This window comes from Stegostoma tigrinum, chromosome 23 (genome assembly GCF_030684315.1).
Source record: "Stegostoma tigrinum isolate sSteTig4 chromosome 23, sSteTig4.hap1, whole genome shotgun sequence".
In the NCBI taxonomy this organism is placed as follows: Eukaryota; Metazoa; Chordata; class Chondrichthyes; order Orectolobiformes; family Stegostomatidae; genus Stegostoma; species Stegostoma tigrinum.
This window is the reverse complement of record NC_081376.1, coordinates 42,293,440-42,310,254: the sequence shown is the minus strand read 5'-3', so window position 1 is coordinate 42,310,254 and position 16,815 is coordinate 42,293,440. Positions and strand designations below refer to the sequence as shown.

Below are 16,815 nucleotides of genomic sequence, written 5' to 3'. Positions count from 1 at the left end.
ACAAGATGATGAGAGGCACAGAATGGATAACTAGAGAGACTTTTTTCCCAGGGCGTAAATGACTATCACGAGGGGGCATAATTTTAAGGTGACTGGAAGAAAGTATAGGGGAGATGTCAGAGGTAGGTTCTTTGCACAAGAGTGTGGTGGATGCATGGAATGCACTGCCGGCAGTGGTAATAGAATCAAATACATTAGGGGCATTTAAGTGACTGGGATAGGCACATGGATGATAACAAAATGAAGGGTATGCAGGGTAGTTGATCTTAGTAGGATAACAGGTTGGCACAACATTGTGGGCTAAAGGGCCTGTACTGGTATATGTATTATGTTCAAACACCATCCCTAATTTATTACTAATTGGCACTTACCATTAGAGGTACTGAAGTAGTTGATGGACAGATGAACAGAGGCTGGGATGTGGCCAAGGGAAGAATATAAACGATGTCACACTTATGAAGGTAATAGGTTTGGCTGTAGGATCTTTACTGTTTTATAACTGGCTTGAGTGCTTGTAACAAATATAATTAGAAATTCGCAGATTCCACTATTGTAACAACCTTCAGATTTTTTTTGTTGCTCATCGATGTCAAATATTCATAGAATTAAAATGCTCAATTATAGTACAATGTTTAAATTTTAAATGTTTTGAAAGAATGGCTTGGCCACACTGGTGACTTTTACAAGTTAAATTAATTCCCTCCCCTTGTTACTGACAGAATGAAATTAAGATAGGTGTCTTATATTTGAACTGCTCCAATTCTCTCTCTCCTTTGTATTATTCCAAACCTACTCAACAATGCCATCAACACCGCCTCAAAAATGTCTTGGGAGAATACAGGGAGGGGCAGCAATTCAGAAGCACAACAACGTGACCGAAGTTCTTGAATTTGTCACAGTGTTCCTTATGTGACAGGCAGAGAATTCATTTGGACAAAATCAAGCTGGCTTATTTCTCCCTTCTTCAGGGTGTCCAAATTGTCAACCTGCTGCATTTATCCAAATTGATTAAGTCGCTGATCAATTTAAGATGTCTACTTCATACAATTCTGGTTAACCTGCTTTAGGAAAGATGTTACTAAACTGGAAAGGGCACAAAATATATTTACAAAGATTTTACCAAGACTGGAAGATTTGAGTTATAAGGTGGGGCTGGATAAGCGGAGACTTTTTTCCCTGGAGCATGGGAGACTGAGGGGTGACTTTAAGAGGTTTATAAAATCATGACAGGTATAGATACGGTAAATAGACACTGTCTTTTCTCTAGGATAGAGGAGTCCAAATCAAGATGGCATAGGGTTAAAGTGAGACGGGCAAGTTTTAAAATGACCGGAGGAACAATATTTTCACACACAGGGCGGTTCATATGTGGAATGAGCTGGCAGAGGCGGATACAATTACATTAATTTGATAGACATTTGGCCACAGACATGGCTAGGAAAGGTTTATAGGGATATGGGCCAAAAACAGGCAAAGAGGACCAGTTCAGTTTTCAGAAACCTGGTCGCATGGACAAGTTGGGCCAAAAAGCTTGTTTCTGTGCTGTAAGACTCTGACTCTAAGCGACGATGGATTTGAATGAAACACTGGTGTTGCCTTACCTTAATGTGTAAAATTCTTGTTGTTACTACACAATGGTATTCGAAAGGGGACAACAAAAGGTAATCAAATTAACACCTTAAATTATATACCCAAGGCATGACAAAAGGCCATGAACTGAAATTTTTACACTAGGGAAAAACAGAATCTGGAAATATGACTGAAATGTTAAAGGGAGAAATAAATTGAACATCAGAAAGTTTGCAGTTATATTATAGTTTACAACATTCAAGCTAACATGAAAAGGTGAAGTAGCTATTCAGATTTATTCTAAACTGACTGTATTTATATATCGAACAGACCAGCTGGACAGACACATACAATTAGCAAATACAAGGAGGAACTAGATAGATATTAGCAGAGGTAAAGATTGTGAAAGGAGAGACCGACAGTCCAGATGGACTCCATTGGTCTCTTTATGTACATTCCTAAGTTCCTAAAGACAAGCATGAAATTTCCTTGACATCAATTTGCTAAGTATTAACAGATGTATGAAAAAGTGATGCTAACTCTAGTAATCACTGAACTAAGAGAGACCAGGAGAAAACAGGGTTAAAATTCAGTAAAAAGATTTCTCGGTTTCTCTCCAAAGACATTATGAAATAAATTCTACCAGAGAATGCTTGAATTTCAAGCTCTGATTTATCAAAATAATTTACAACCAGAACTTATGTCCTCTTCCCCACACCCCCAACCATCCCTTCTGCTCTGTTATGAAAAATATTCAGAGTCTTTCATAATCTCATGACATTCCAAAGCACCTCACAATCAGTAAATTATTTCTGTAGTTCAGTCACATTATGGGGAACATGGCTTCAAATATTTCATCAGTAAATTAATAAATGATCAGATAATCTTTTTCTGGTGACACCGGTTGAGGGAGCAACATTGGCCAGTGCACTGAGAAACATCAAACCTCCTCAAATAGCACAAGATCTCGAATATTCAAACAGGCAGGCAAACAGGGCCTCATCTGAAAGTTATCATGGTAATAATGTTTGATCACTATCACATTCTAATAGATATACTCCAAAAGGGAATTCAACAATTTATAAGAGCTAGGAACTGAAGTTGGAAACTCAACCACTCCAGACTGCTCCACTATTTCATACACTCATGACCTCAACTCCACTTTCCCCGTTTGCTCCCAATAACTGTTCAACCCATTACCAAGTAAAATTCTCCCCTTCTCCCCCTCAAATTTATACTCTGGGGTAGTGAATTCCACAGATTTATGTCCCTTTGGGAGAAATAATTCTTATCTGTTTTAAATCTGCTACTCCTTATCCTAAAACTATGACCTCTTGGTCTAGATCACTGTCCATGGGACAATGTTCTTTTGTCATCTACTGTATCAAACTCTTTTAGCATCTCATATACCTCCAATTAGATCTCCTCTCATTCTTTTAAACACCAGAGAGTATAGGCCTAATCTCCTCCTAAGACAAATCCCTCATCGCTGAAACCAATCTAAACAGACCTTCTATGAACTGCCTTCAATACAACTATACAAGTTTAACAATATAAGTAAGGGGACCAAAGTTGTAATGTACCTGGAGTATTCCAGTCTGGCTAATGCCTTGTATAGTGGCAGCAATACTTCTCCCCTTTCATATCCTACTCTTATAAATACCACAGTTCCATTTGTGTTCCTTATTACCTGCTGCGCCTGCATACTAGTTCTCTGTGATTCATGCATGAAGACACCTATATCTCCCTTTGCACTGAAGCTTCACTCCATTTCAATTATAAGTCGCCTTTCTATTCCTCTGAAATGGATAACTTCATACTTATCCATCTTAAACTTCATCTGTAGAGTTTTGGCCCATTCACCTAATGTATCCACAGCCATTTTAAAATTTTTCCTGATTGCAACTTACTTTCCCAGCCACTTTCGTGTCATCTGCAAACCTGGCTACAGTACATTCTATCCCTGCATCAAAGGCATTAATTTGAAATATAAATAGTTGGGGCCTGAGGACCAAACCCTGTGACAAGTCTGTAGTTGCATCCTTCCAAGCAGAAAAAGAGCCATTTTCAGTTGGTTAGCAAATCCTCTATCCAAGCTAACAAACTACCCTTGATCCCACGTGATTTTTACTTTGTGCATGAACCTTTTGTGCAACACCTTATCAAATGCCTTCTGATCTCCAAAATACTACATCTACAGTCGTCATTATCCAAATGGCTTGATACATCTTCAAACAACCATAGCAAATTGGTCAAACACGATTTAGCCCTCATAAAACCATGCTGACTTTGATGGATAGTTTTTTGGCTTACCAAGTATCCTGTTATTACGGGCTTAAAAATGGATTCTAATAATTCCTCAACATGTGTGAAACTAACTAGTCTGTAGTTTCCTACTTTCTATTTCCCTCTCTTGATTAAATATGTTATATTAGCATTTTTCCAAACCACTGGAACCTATCCCACATCCGGGCAATTTTGGAATATTACAACCAATCGATCCACAACCTCTGCTGCCACTTTCTTTAAGAATCTAGGCCATAGACCATCAAACACTGGGGACTTGTCTGCCGTCAAATGCAATAATTTGCTCATGACTTTTTCCTTTGTGATATTTGTTGTATGTTCCGCTATAACCTCTGCATTACCTATTACAATTGGCATGGTACTCGAGTTGTCCCCTGTCAAAACTGAAGAAAAATGACTGCTATTTCTGTGTTGTCCCTTATTAAATCTCCAGTCTCATTTTCTGAGGGGCCAACATCTACAATAGCCAGTTTAGTTTTGTTGTAAAATCTCATACCTGTTTTACAGTTTATTTATTCTGTATATCTCAGAGATATGATCATTCTGCTGTGCAATTCCCAAGTTAATAGTAAGGCCTGAATGCTGAACATAGCATTTCTTACTTAATTCCCAAAACTCAGCTTTGAGGTTTTAAAAAAAGATCCAGGAGAGGTGTGGTAATAATGGGAACCGCAGATGCTGGAGAATCCAAGATAATAAAGTGCGAAGCTGGATGAACACAGCAAGCCAAGCAGCATCTCAGGAGCTCAAAAGCTGACGTTTCAGGCCTAGACCCTTGAAGTGCTTGCAAGTTCAATTCTGAAGCTGTAGTGACTGTTAATACTTGGAACATGGCCAGAGATTACCACACAAGGAAAGAAAATTAATTTCATCAATCCTAACTTTGAACATTTTTTCCAGCCCTAAATTAGGATACCGAATCTCACTGCTTTTGGCTTAATTTGAAGTAATGTTTTGTTTAATCTTTTCGCTATCTTGCGATACTTAGCAGATTTTCTGCTCAATCTTCTTTCAAGGGCAAATAAACTCAAATGTGTTAACACAACCTAATGATATTAGGGATGAGTGCTACATAGGAATGGTTTAGTGATTTCTGAAAAAAAAAATTCGCCAGATTCACTGCTCTGTTGTACTTTGGCAATCTGATTGAGACCATATTCTCTATCCAAACATGGCTACTGTACCTCAATGTAACTAGTTCTGGCTTTCAGTTATTTTTAATATGTACAGTAATTTGGTGTTGCTGCTTCAGTGACCATATACACAGAACAAGGTTACAAAATTCTTCATGATCTCTTCACAATCTGAGCCTTTAGATTTATTAAAATATTTATTATATCCTTGGATGCAGGGGTAGAATGTACTATAGCCAGGTTTGCAGATGACACTAAATCAGGTGGGAAAGTAAGCTGCAATGAGGAAATAAGAAATTTTAAAATGGATATGCATAGATTAGGTAAATGAGCTAAAATTTTGTAGATGAAGTTGACGTTGTCCAACTCTTCTTCCTATGGTCAACACTTTGCACTTGTCTGTATTAAATTTTACTTGTCACCATTAAGAAAACTCGCACCATACAGTACCCAGCACGTCACTCTAATCTGAAGTCATGAAGAATGCACCCACTGTTTCAGGCAAAGCCTTGATTTATTTCCAGACCTCTAACATGCATCATTTTGGAGTTACTGTGAATCCAAATATATTGCAATTAAGCTGTACCACACTTCCTCCCTGACACCAAGGACGACAGTCACTAATTCTATTGCATCATCCAATCTTTGTGAAAATTGCTTGTTAATCTACAAATCATAAACAAAAGAGACAACTCCAAAATTTCTCCCTTTAAACAAAAGTCCCTTGTACATCAATAATCTCTCAAAGGTAAAGTCGCCATAGTCCTAGAGGACCACAGGGCTGCTCTTTCATCAGAGAGAAGATTGGAGGTCATTTAACCTGAGAGTTACCAAGCTTGAGACGATTGAGAAGGACAGTCCTTCATGCTAAACTTCAGCCAATGCAGGAGATGAAACCATGCTGCTGTATCATTCTGCATCACAAAACAGTTGTCTACCCACCTGAGTTAACTGACCCCCTTCAACAACCTATGTACTCAACTGGAACAACACTGTCATAAGTACAGTAACTTTTTGTACAAAATCCAACCCCTAAGCACTGCCTCTTCTGGCTGTCCATCACTTGTCAAGTGTTCGCCTCATAGAGCTCTGATCTGCCCTGTTCACTTTGCTAACTTCATTGATCATTTGATCATACCAGTCCATATTTGGTTTCTGGCCCATTTATAATCTACATGCAAGAATCTTGGAAGCATCTTCTACACCAGAAAGGAGGATCAAACTCTGCATTAGTAGCTTTGTTTAACTGAAAATCTGTTGGCACATCTTCTAACTTCCCAACTAACAAAGACTTTGATGAGCCATAATTTCTTCCAACTTAAAGCTGGCAAGACCCACAACTGTAGTTTTAAACATTTATGTATCTAGGTTAGCGACGTTTTCAGATTTCTAATCAGGTCAGGTCAGAAGGTACAGAAACTTGTTATAATAATCAAGACTCAGCTTATTCACAATGCATACTTCCACTTGGTATTACGCACGTGCACTTCAACTAGGGTGACTGAATATTTATTAATAGCAAACGTCTTAGCCATATTTCCAAAGTCTCCCCTAATCAGTTTGAGATTAACTGTAGCATACCCGCTTGAATCTCAATTAGGGTAATTGAACTCAACTCAGACAAGACACCAAACTTGGATCATCGACAAGGTTTCAAACCAAGATTATATAATGTAATTACTTACTGAAGCATTATGTAAGCATTCAGGAGTCATTATAACATTAGGAGCAGAAAAACAATGGAACAATGGTTTCACTTACCCATAATTCAAAGACTCCACTGAATTAGGTGCCATGCCCATGCTTTCAGAATAGTTTCTTGATTTTGTTGCATAGTGGTGTGAATCAGAATTCCAGAAGTTACTCTGGACTCTTTGTGTGGCTTCTGCTTCAATTTGTTCTTTTGGTTTCATCCCATTGTGATGGTGGATGTGGTAAACATGTTTGTGATGGTACATGTTTGGAGCCTCTACTTTCACACCAGTCTTGGACACATGTTTATGTCCTGAAGGTAGCACCGTTCCTATTAAATTTGTAGCCTTCCCACTGGATAAACCATCAGGAGACCGGGACTTTGGAGAGTGCCTTCCAGGTCCTGGAGACTGGCAACCTGGAGTCTTCATCACTCGCTGGACATGTTCATCAAGAATGGATTCTGGATTCTCCTCATGAGCATCACGCACTTGCAATCCGCCACAGCCCATCTCAGAATAACGAGAGTTAAAATGGTGCATAGCCTGGGCAGGTGGCAGTTTGTGACTAACTACAGATGGACCTGATGAAACATCTGCATCCTCACCTTCCTCCTCCTACAACAGAAATCAAAAAAAAATTTTAACTTTTAGTCTGTACTCAATATTGTTAAATGGTTGCTCCAACATTTAGACCCATCTTTTAGAGTTGACTCCACCTAAAGTAATACAATAATAATATTACAATAATTATATAATACTACAGAACTGGTTTCAACCTCTCTTTTAGTCTTATTTGTTGTCGTATTTTCAACTTTTGAGAACTTCTAACCATCCTAAGTAAATAAATTACTCAAAGTTGAAGTGGCAATATGATTATAGACCATTTTAAAAGTTTTGCCAATATTTTACCCACTTGCTTATCATTATCTCTCTATAAACCGTGTGTACCCCACCTACAACTTGCCTTTCAACCTATTTTTATGTTGTTTGCAGATTTCACTACAGTACACTGCAGTACATTCATTTCCTTCCACCAAGTCATTAATACACATTGTAAACAGCTGTGGTCCCAGCACTGATCCTTGAGGAACCCCACTTGCCAACCTGAACAGAATCCCTTATCTATGCTTGCTTTTTCATATCCCTTAGCCATTTGTCTGTCCATGCCAATATTCTACCGCCAACATCATGGGTTCTTACCTTATGACTTACCTCTCAAAAGTCTACCTTGTCAAGTATGTTCTGGAAATCCAAATACAACACATCCACCAGCAGACCTTGATCTATTCTGGTTGAGACAACTCCGAAAATCTCTAATATATTAGTCAGACACAAATTCCCTTCGGTGAAGTCATTCTGACTCTGCTTGATTAGATTATGATTTTCCAAACATGCTGCTACTACTTCCTTAATAATTGATACCAACAGTTTTCCAAAAATAGACGCAAGGCTAATCGGACTATTGTTACCTGCAACCGCTCCCTCCCTTTTGAATAGGAGTGTCGCATTGGTAGTTTTTCAATCCTCTAGTATTCCTTCTGAATCCAAGGATTGTTGAAAAATTAGAACCAATACTTCCACTATTTCTGCAGCTACTTCTTTTAAGATCCTAAAATGCAAGCCACTAGGACCATCAGTCTTATCTGCCTTTAGCCTCATTTGACTGTCTAATATCACTTTTTCAGTGATGGTGGCAGTAATCAGCTCCTCTTGAATTATTTAGTGTTGAGGATCTTCAAAGTATCTTTCACTGTAAAGACTGATGCAAAATATCAGTTTAACTTCTCTGCCATTTTCTTCTTTCCCATAACTATCTCTCCAGAGGGATCTATGTTCACTTTGGCCTATCTTCTTTTAAAAAGTGGTAATATGACCATAGCCTATTTTAAAGGTACAAAACAAATTTAAACAAAACACCGTTCAAATAAATTGTTAAGCCACAATCTAAAAATACTTTAACTCCAACTAAATCATAATCTCTGAGTTTGTTATAAAGTTTCTTGCCATGTTTGGTACACATTTGTAATCTGACATAAAACTGCTATTATCTTTGAATATCTAATTACTGCAACAGAGGTGTCATAACTGAAATCTTAGCTGCCACATAAAAATGATATTAATAACTGGATAATAAACAAAAAGTCAAGTGCGGTGAATTGTGAAAGCATTGTGATTGAGGAAGTGATACTAAATTACGTGACAGGCCTGCAGATGGCACTATAGGATCAGTTTACAAATGATGAACATTAGCATCTTTAAACTAGCCACCAACTACAGATATTGTTATTTTGTAAGTAGATTGCAATTTGCAGCAAAAGGCACATAAACAATCTCACAGGCTCTTTTCTGATTAAAGAAATAAGTTAAATCAATTACTAACTACATCACAGGATATAGCCAGCTAAATACTAATGTTACTCAAACGTACTGTGCACTTCATGAAACTATACAAGAGGTGCGTAAGCATCACAAATTGTTTTAAAAACCCTAATCACAAACTGCCCAAAGATATTTTCCTTCTACCTTTCTCCTACCCCCATCTGATTGGTGATGATAAATTGAGAGAGACAGGGGAGTTGTCACGGGGGACTTCAACTTTCCAGATATTGACTGGGAACACTATAGTTCGAGTACTATAGATGGGTCAGTTTTTGTCCAGAGTGTGCAGGAGGGCTTCCTGACACAGTATGTAGATAGGCCAACAAGGGGCGAAGTCACATTAGATTTGGTACTGGGTAATGAGCACGGCCAGGTGTTAGATTTGGAAGTAGGTGAGCACTTTGGTGATAGCGATCACAATTCTGTTATGTTTACTTTAGTGATGGAAAGGGATAGGTGTATACCACTGGGCAAGAGTTATAGCTGGGGGAAAGGCAATTACGATGAGATTAGGCAAGATTTAGGGAGCATAGAATGGGGAAGGAAACTGCAGGGGATGGGCACATTAGAAACTTGGAGCTTATTCAAGGAAAAGCTCCTGTGGTGTCCTAGATAAATATGTACCTGTCAGGCAGGGAGGAAACTGTAGAGTGCAGGAGCCGGGGTTTACGAAGGAGGTGGAATCTCTGGTCAAGAGGAAGAAGGCTTATGTTAGGATGAGATGTGAAGGCTCAGTTAGGGCACTTGAGGGCTACGCGGTAGCCAGGAAAGATCTAAAGAGAGAGCTCAGAAGAGCCAGGAGGAGACACGAGAAGTTGTTGGCGGAGAGGATCAGGGTAAACCCTAAGGCTTTCTATAGGTATTTAAGAAATAAAAGAATGACGAAAGTAAGATTAGGACCAATCAAGGATAGTAGTGGTAAGTTGTGTGTGGAGTCAGATGAGATAGGGGAAGCGCTAAATGAATATTTTTCAACAGTATTCACTCTAGAAAACGACAATGTTGTCGAGGACAATACTGAGATACAGGCTACTAGACTAGGTGGGATTGAGGTTCACATGGAAGAGGTATTAGAAATCCTTCAGAAGGTGAAGATAGATAAGTCCCCTGGGCCGGATGGGATTTATCCTCGAATCCTCTGGGAAGCCAGGGAGGAGATTGCCGAGCCTTTGGCATTGATCTTTAACTTGTCATTGTCTACAGGAATAGTGCCAGATGACTGGAGGATAGCAAATGTGGTTCCCCTGTTCAAGAAGGGGAGTAGAGACAACCCTGGTAATTACAGACCAGTGAGCCTTACCTCAGTTGTTGGTAAAGTGTTGGAAAAGGTTATAAGGGATTGGACTTATAATCATCTAGAAAAGGATAAACTGATTAGGGATAGTCAGCACGATTTTGTGAAGGGAAGGTCGTGCCTCACAAACCTTATTGAGTTCTTTGAGAAGGTGACCAAACAGGTAGATGAGAGTAAACCGGTTGATGTGGTGTATATGGATTTCAGCAAGGCGTTCGATAAGGTTCCCCACAATAGGCTATTGCACAAAATGCGGAGAAATGGAATTGTGGGAGATATAGCAGTTTGGATCGGAAATTGGCTTGCTGAAAGAAGACAGAGGGTGGTAGTTGATGGGAAATGCTCATCCTGGAGAGCAGTTACTAGTGGTGTACCGCAAGGGTCGGTGTTGGGTCCACTGCTGTTTGTCATTTTTATAAATGACCTGGATGAGGGCGTAGAAGGATGGGTTAGTAAATTTGCAGACGACACTAAGGTCGGTGGAGTTGTGGATAGTGACGAAGGATGCTGTAGGTTGCAGAGAGACATAGATAAGCTGCAGAGCTGGGCTGAGGAGGTGGCAAATGGAGTTTAATGCAGACAAGTGTGAGGTGATGCACTTTGGTAGGAGTAACCAGAATGCAAAGTACAGGGCTAATGGTAAGATTCTTAGTAGTGTAGATGAGCAGAGAGATCTCGGTGTCCATGTACACAGATCCTTGAAAGTTGCCACCCAGGTTGACAGGGCTGTTAAGAAGGCATACAGTGTTTTAGCTTTTATTAATAGAGAGATCGCGTTCCGGAACCAAGAGGTTATGGTGAAGCTGTACAAAACTCTGGTGCGGCTGCACTTGGAGTATTGTGTACAGTTCTGGTCACCGCATTATAAGAAGGATGTGGAAGCTTTGGAAAGGATGCAGAGGAGATTTACTAGGATGTTGCCTGGTATGGAGGGAAGGTCTTACGAGGAAAGGCTGTGGGACTTGAAGCTGTTTTCATTACAGAGAAGGTGGTTGAGAGGTGACTTAATTGAGATATATAAAATAATCAGAGGGTTAGATAGGGAGAGCCTTTATCCAAGGATGGTGACGGCAAGCACGAGGGGGCATAGCTTTAAATTGAGGGGTGAAAGATATAGGACAGATGTTAGAGGTGGTTTCTTTACTCAGAGTAGTAAGGGAATGGAACGCTTTGCCTGCAAAGGTAGTAGATTCGCCAACTTTAGGTACATTTAAGTCGTCATTGGACAAACATATGGACGTAAATGGAATAGTGTAGGTTAGATGGGCTTGAGATCGGTATGACAGGTCGGCACCACATCGAGGGCCGAAGGGCCTGTACTGTGCTGTAATGCTCTATGTTCTATGAATGTTAGCTGCTTCACTACAGATTGTTACCAATGAATTCTTTATTATTCTGAACATCAACATTTCATTCAAAAATTCTTAAGGAAAACTACCTAATATCTTAAAATTAAGTTGTACTATTCATGTAGGGGATAAAACACTCGAAGATCACTGAAAACAGAAACAGTTGCACAGATTTATTTCACTAGACCAAATAACCATAATATGGCTGCCAAGAAATACTTGAACCTGCAGCAGTAATTTTAGACCAACTAGTCATTCAAACAACACCTTGAGAAAGAGAAAATAGGCAGGAATCACCATTTTTTCAGAAGTACGAATACATTAACCAACACAAACAATTCAGTGCTTTGTGAAACAGGTTAGGGTTTACAGATTACCTTTCCATTCTATTACATTCATTAAAAGAGGCAAAAAAAAAATAAATGTAATAAGGTGGAAAAATAGGCACAGTAAAACTTACTATGTATTACAATGCATTAGAAGCATAAGCACATAATGCAAAAATTGCCAAATTTTCAGAATTCTATCACCCAAGATGCCGCCATTCAGATTGAGAAAAACAGAAAGCTGAGAGGACATGTTAGCCATGGTCATGGCCAAATTGGTAAACACAGGAAACATCCTGGTGATGTAGAAATGCTGGTGGCATGCACCATCACAGAATCAACTTCGATAGATATTATCCAGGTTCTTTGGAAAAGCTAACATGGAACATTATCATCTCAAGGAGTATTAGTTGTTCTGCCTGATTATAAATCTGGAGAAGGTATGAACACTGGTCAGTGAACAGACCTGATTAAATTGTGCCAAGAAACCTGAAAGACTGGCACCTATTATTGATGGTGTGTACATGATGGTTACTATACAGTTTCACAAAAGGTAGGCTGTCTGAACAACCAGTTATTGCCAAGGCAAAATTCTTCAGCTGGAAAGCTAAAAAGAAAATCAAAGGAGTCAGTGGAGCCTGTATATTGATGGCAAAAGTTTTATAATTGGGCATACTAATATGTTTCCAAAACTAAAAGTAATTTAAGTCTGGATGCACAGATTTAAAAATAAATGTATGCATTTTTAAGTACTCTGTGGGGGCTAATGTATTGAAAGATGTACTTATGATATCTTGAATGAATTTGTGCCAGGTAACTTCATGGGGATCTCCTAATTGTAGTACTTCTGGCTTATTTTTGGTTATCAGGGTCTCAGTTGCCACATAGCAAAACTATACAAACAAGAATAAGATACATTGCAACAAATGAGAAAGCCAGACAAATACTGCCTTAAATTTGCATTTAAAGATTTCATTTCAGTCTGATGAGTTAAGATGGATTTAAGTAAGGGTTTAAATTCTCATCGCAAAACTTACCGCTCTTACGCGTTTTAGCCGTTCTTCCAGCTTTTCCTCTGCCTCTCGTTCTCGCAGTACACTTTCCAGGCGACTGATGAGTTCTGCAGCAAACTTTTCTGGTTCAACGTGGATATCCTTTGGCATCCGATACGTGCGCTAGGAAGATCAAGAGATTACAAGCTGATTAAGAGCTGATATCGATACAATTTTCTGAAAGAACTGCTCTCACAGCAAGCCGGTAAAATATTGAAGTGAGCTAATTGCATTTCAATTCATGTTGAAAACACATGAGAAACAAGATCCAGCTTTACAAGAATTATGAAAGCAACAGTTTCCCTTTCTAAGATCACAAAAAAAAAATCACTTGGAGGTTTCAATTTTATACAGTTAGCTTAGAGCAAAATGGTACCAAACGAGCATAGTTAGTGGATCTGGGAAATGCAAATTGGAAATTACAGAGCAAGTTGCCAAGAAAAAGGGCAGATTTACATAGATCTAATGCATTGCAGAGGAATAAAAAGGCAAGACATGAAAAAGCTTCACAGCTAGTATAGAAATGGATACTAAAGTTGGTCTGCAACAATATATCAACAAAACCAAACAAATTTCAAATCTACACTAATTTGTATACTAATCCTGCAGCAAAGAAAATTGTAATAAAACCTTGGGTGTTGTATCAAGCTTTAGTTAGCAAGGGACAATCAACATTTGGAGGCAGTGCAAGGAAAAGGCATTAAACTCTGATACCAGGCATCAGGCCATGAATGAAAACGAGAAAAACTTCACAGAATCACAGATCTAATTGCACAGGAGGGACTCAATCATTTCTGCATTAGCTCACCATAGGAGCAATCAACCTGTGGCACTACTCTGCCTTCTCCCTGTGGCATCAGGTAGCAATCCAATACCCTATTCACGCACTGATTAAACCAGCCTCCACCACACACTCAGGCAGCACATTCAAGATTCTAACCAATTTAAATACCAGGCAATTGATAAAAGAAGCAACGGTAACATGAAAAATATTTTTACCACGCTGGCATCGCTTCTTTTATCAACTACCTTGTGTCAGTTCCACTTGTCCTTAATCGTTCCACCATCGAGAAAGGTTTTTCCTCATCTACTTCCGATAGACACCTCAGTTTCAAATATGATCAAATTTGATCTCATCCTTCTCTTTTCAAAGGAAAGCAGTACTAATGTCTCCAATCTATCTACATCCATGGTCACCGAAAACATTCTCGGGAATTTTTGGCACTGACTATTGCCCTGCATCTTCCCAAAAGTGAGGTGACCAGAACTAAACACAATACCCTAACTGAGGCCACACCATTGTGCTACGTAAACTTAACATAAACGTAACTTAACTTAACATATCTTTGCTTTTATAACAGATACTTCCATTATTAAAGCCTGGAAATCTGTAAGCTTATTAACTAGTTCCTCAACATGTCCTGCCACCTTCATTGACTAAGTGGTACATACTCCCTGGTCCTTCTGCTCCTGTATCCCTTGTAGATTTGTGGTCTATTTTTTTACATTTTTCTTTGCAATCAAATTGTTTCACAAATCTACTATTTTCCATCCACTCTATCAATCTTCAAAGTTCCACACCATCTTGACGAAACTGGGAAGCACTGAAAAGTTTGAGATCATTCACAAATGTTGAAAATGTGCCCTGAATACCACAGCTTAGGTTATTATAGTAAAATTCCCATGATGGATGATAAGCATCTGGTGTTTTCATGCAACTGACATCCAAGATTCAAAAGGGGAATTCCAGATGTTAGGGATCCAGATAACAGGTACTTAACTGGAATCAGCTAGTGGAAGGGCATGATAGATCAGATGCTTTATTAAAGCAAGTTTAATGCTTATCTTTTTGATAAATGTAGAATCACCTATTATGGCCAGACATAGCTATCTATGAGTGGCCCTGGCTGTTCTCTTTTAAAACGCGCATTCCCCTCGTGGCAGCAGTGGGTTGACCCACTAGTACTGCTCATGTAAATGTCAGGTTCAGCCAGCTGGCAGTCCCCTTCTCCACGTGTACTGGATATCAGGGAGATTACTGTATTATGTATCAAGAAGGATCCTAACAACAACTGCAGGGGTATTTTGCTACAACGATTCCTCCAATCAAGAAGACATATTTTAGCTACTGCAAGCTGTTTCCTATCACTCAGCCAAATTTGTATTTATGTTACTAATACTCCTGTTATTCCACAAACTTGAACCCAACCCATAATGCAACTATCTGAGATGTCATCTTGTTAGGTCTTGGAAAGTCTTACAAAGGAAATATAATCCCTGTTGAAATTAAATGGGACAAGGTTGTAGATTCAACATAGAAAATTTAGGACTAATAGACAAAGTCAAATGGAACAGCCCGATTAGCTAGGGTGGATTAAAATACATAGGATAATTGTGCAAATGTGGAGCTTCACATAACATTGGTTGATTCAGGATTTCATTACAGGGCAATTGACAAAAAAATGTGGCATACGGGGATAAATTTTTACTGCTGGAGCTTTGTTACAACATGGACAGGAAAAGAGGAGCATATCACTCACTGGCACCTAAACTGTCAGTTAAACTTTTGTATTAAACATCCTACAGAGTAACCTTTGTTGACATAAGTGATTAACATTAAAACTCCAATTAGTCCCACTAAAATTTGCTTCATACCTGTTAGATTGAGAAATAGCCTCAAGGTGGCCCAATTCTTACTACCTAAAATCTAGTTCAGGTAATTTTAAATACTTCATAGTTGGGAGGTGTTTAAAATTCAGATTTCTTTGCATTGACACACACTACGGGGTCTAAAGCCAGGTCCGTATACACAGCATCCACGAAACATTTTAAAGTTGGGTTTGTATTCCTTGGCATTTAGAAGAATCAAAGGAGACATTAATGGAAGGTACAAGACTTTTTAGGAGGCTTATCAGGCTACATATGGAGAAGTTTTCACCTTTCCTTTCCCCTTCTGGGAGAGTCTAGGGGCAGACAGCATAATATCAGAGTTAGGGGTCTCCGATTTAAGACAGAAGTGGAGTTTTTTCTTTGAAGGTAGTGAATCGGTGGAATTCTTTACTGTTGAGGCTGTGTTAGAGATAGATTTCTAATTAGTTAGAGCATCAACAGTTATGGAGAAAAGGCTTGGACATAGAATTGAGGGTTATCAGATCAGTCAAAATCTAATGCAATGGCAGATCAGACTTGATGGATGATGTCCTATTTCTGTTCTTACATGTTATGAATCAGATTCTGGGGATAGGATGCATATTTGAAATTTGTGACTACATTACCATACTTAGCCACCTTGGTATGAGGTTTGTGCAGAAATCGTACATACAAACCAAACTATTAACACTTAAATTGCCCTATTGGCAAAGTTATGAAAATGCATAAAATACAATAATGTATTTCATCCTGCAGTGCTGAAATTGGATTATTTTTAGGCTGTTCCGAGTTGCTTTCCTTTTGGGCCTTAAAACACCGTTTTTGTCTACTGTAGCATGACTTGAATCCAAATCTTGTTCTTGTCCAAATCTGGTGATTTCACTGGGCCACCTACTTTTGTACAACAAGATATTGTGAAAAATACTTCACAAAACTTCACAACTGTTACAGGCACAGTCCAACGCAATCTCCCTATGGACAGGCAGCAAGATTGAATTTCATACCATCCACAGAATTACCATAGTGTGGAGTAATGGAAGACTGATAGATTTATCCTGTGAAA

General features: G+C 38.9%; 1 protein-coding gene and 1 pseudogene across 6 annotated transcripts in view; one reads left to right on the top strand and one right to left on the bottom strand.

Moving 5' to 3' along the window:
* axin1 (axin 1) overlaps positions 1 to 16,815 on the bottom strand; it is a 288,963-nt gene that overhangs the window by 18,070 nt on the left and 254,078 nt on the right. For all 6 annotated transcript variants that reach the window (XM_059654106.1, XM_059654105.1, XM_059654110.1 and 3 more), the window contains 2 exons: positions 13,089 to 13,226; positions 6,771 to 7,318 (listed from right to left, as the gene is read on the bottom strand). In XM_059654106.1, the coding sequence (XP_059510089.1) occupies positions 6,771 to 7,318; positions 13,089 to 13,226 (686 nt within the window). The remainder of the gene's footprint in view (positions 1 to 6,770; positions 7,319 to 13,088; positions 13,227 to 16,815) is intronic.
* Positions 12,221 to 12,717, top strand: LOC125462210 (large ribosomal subunit protein uL15-like; annotated as a pseudogene).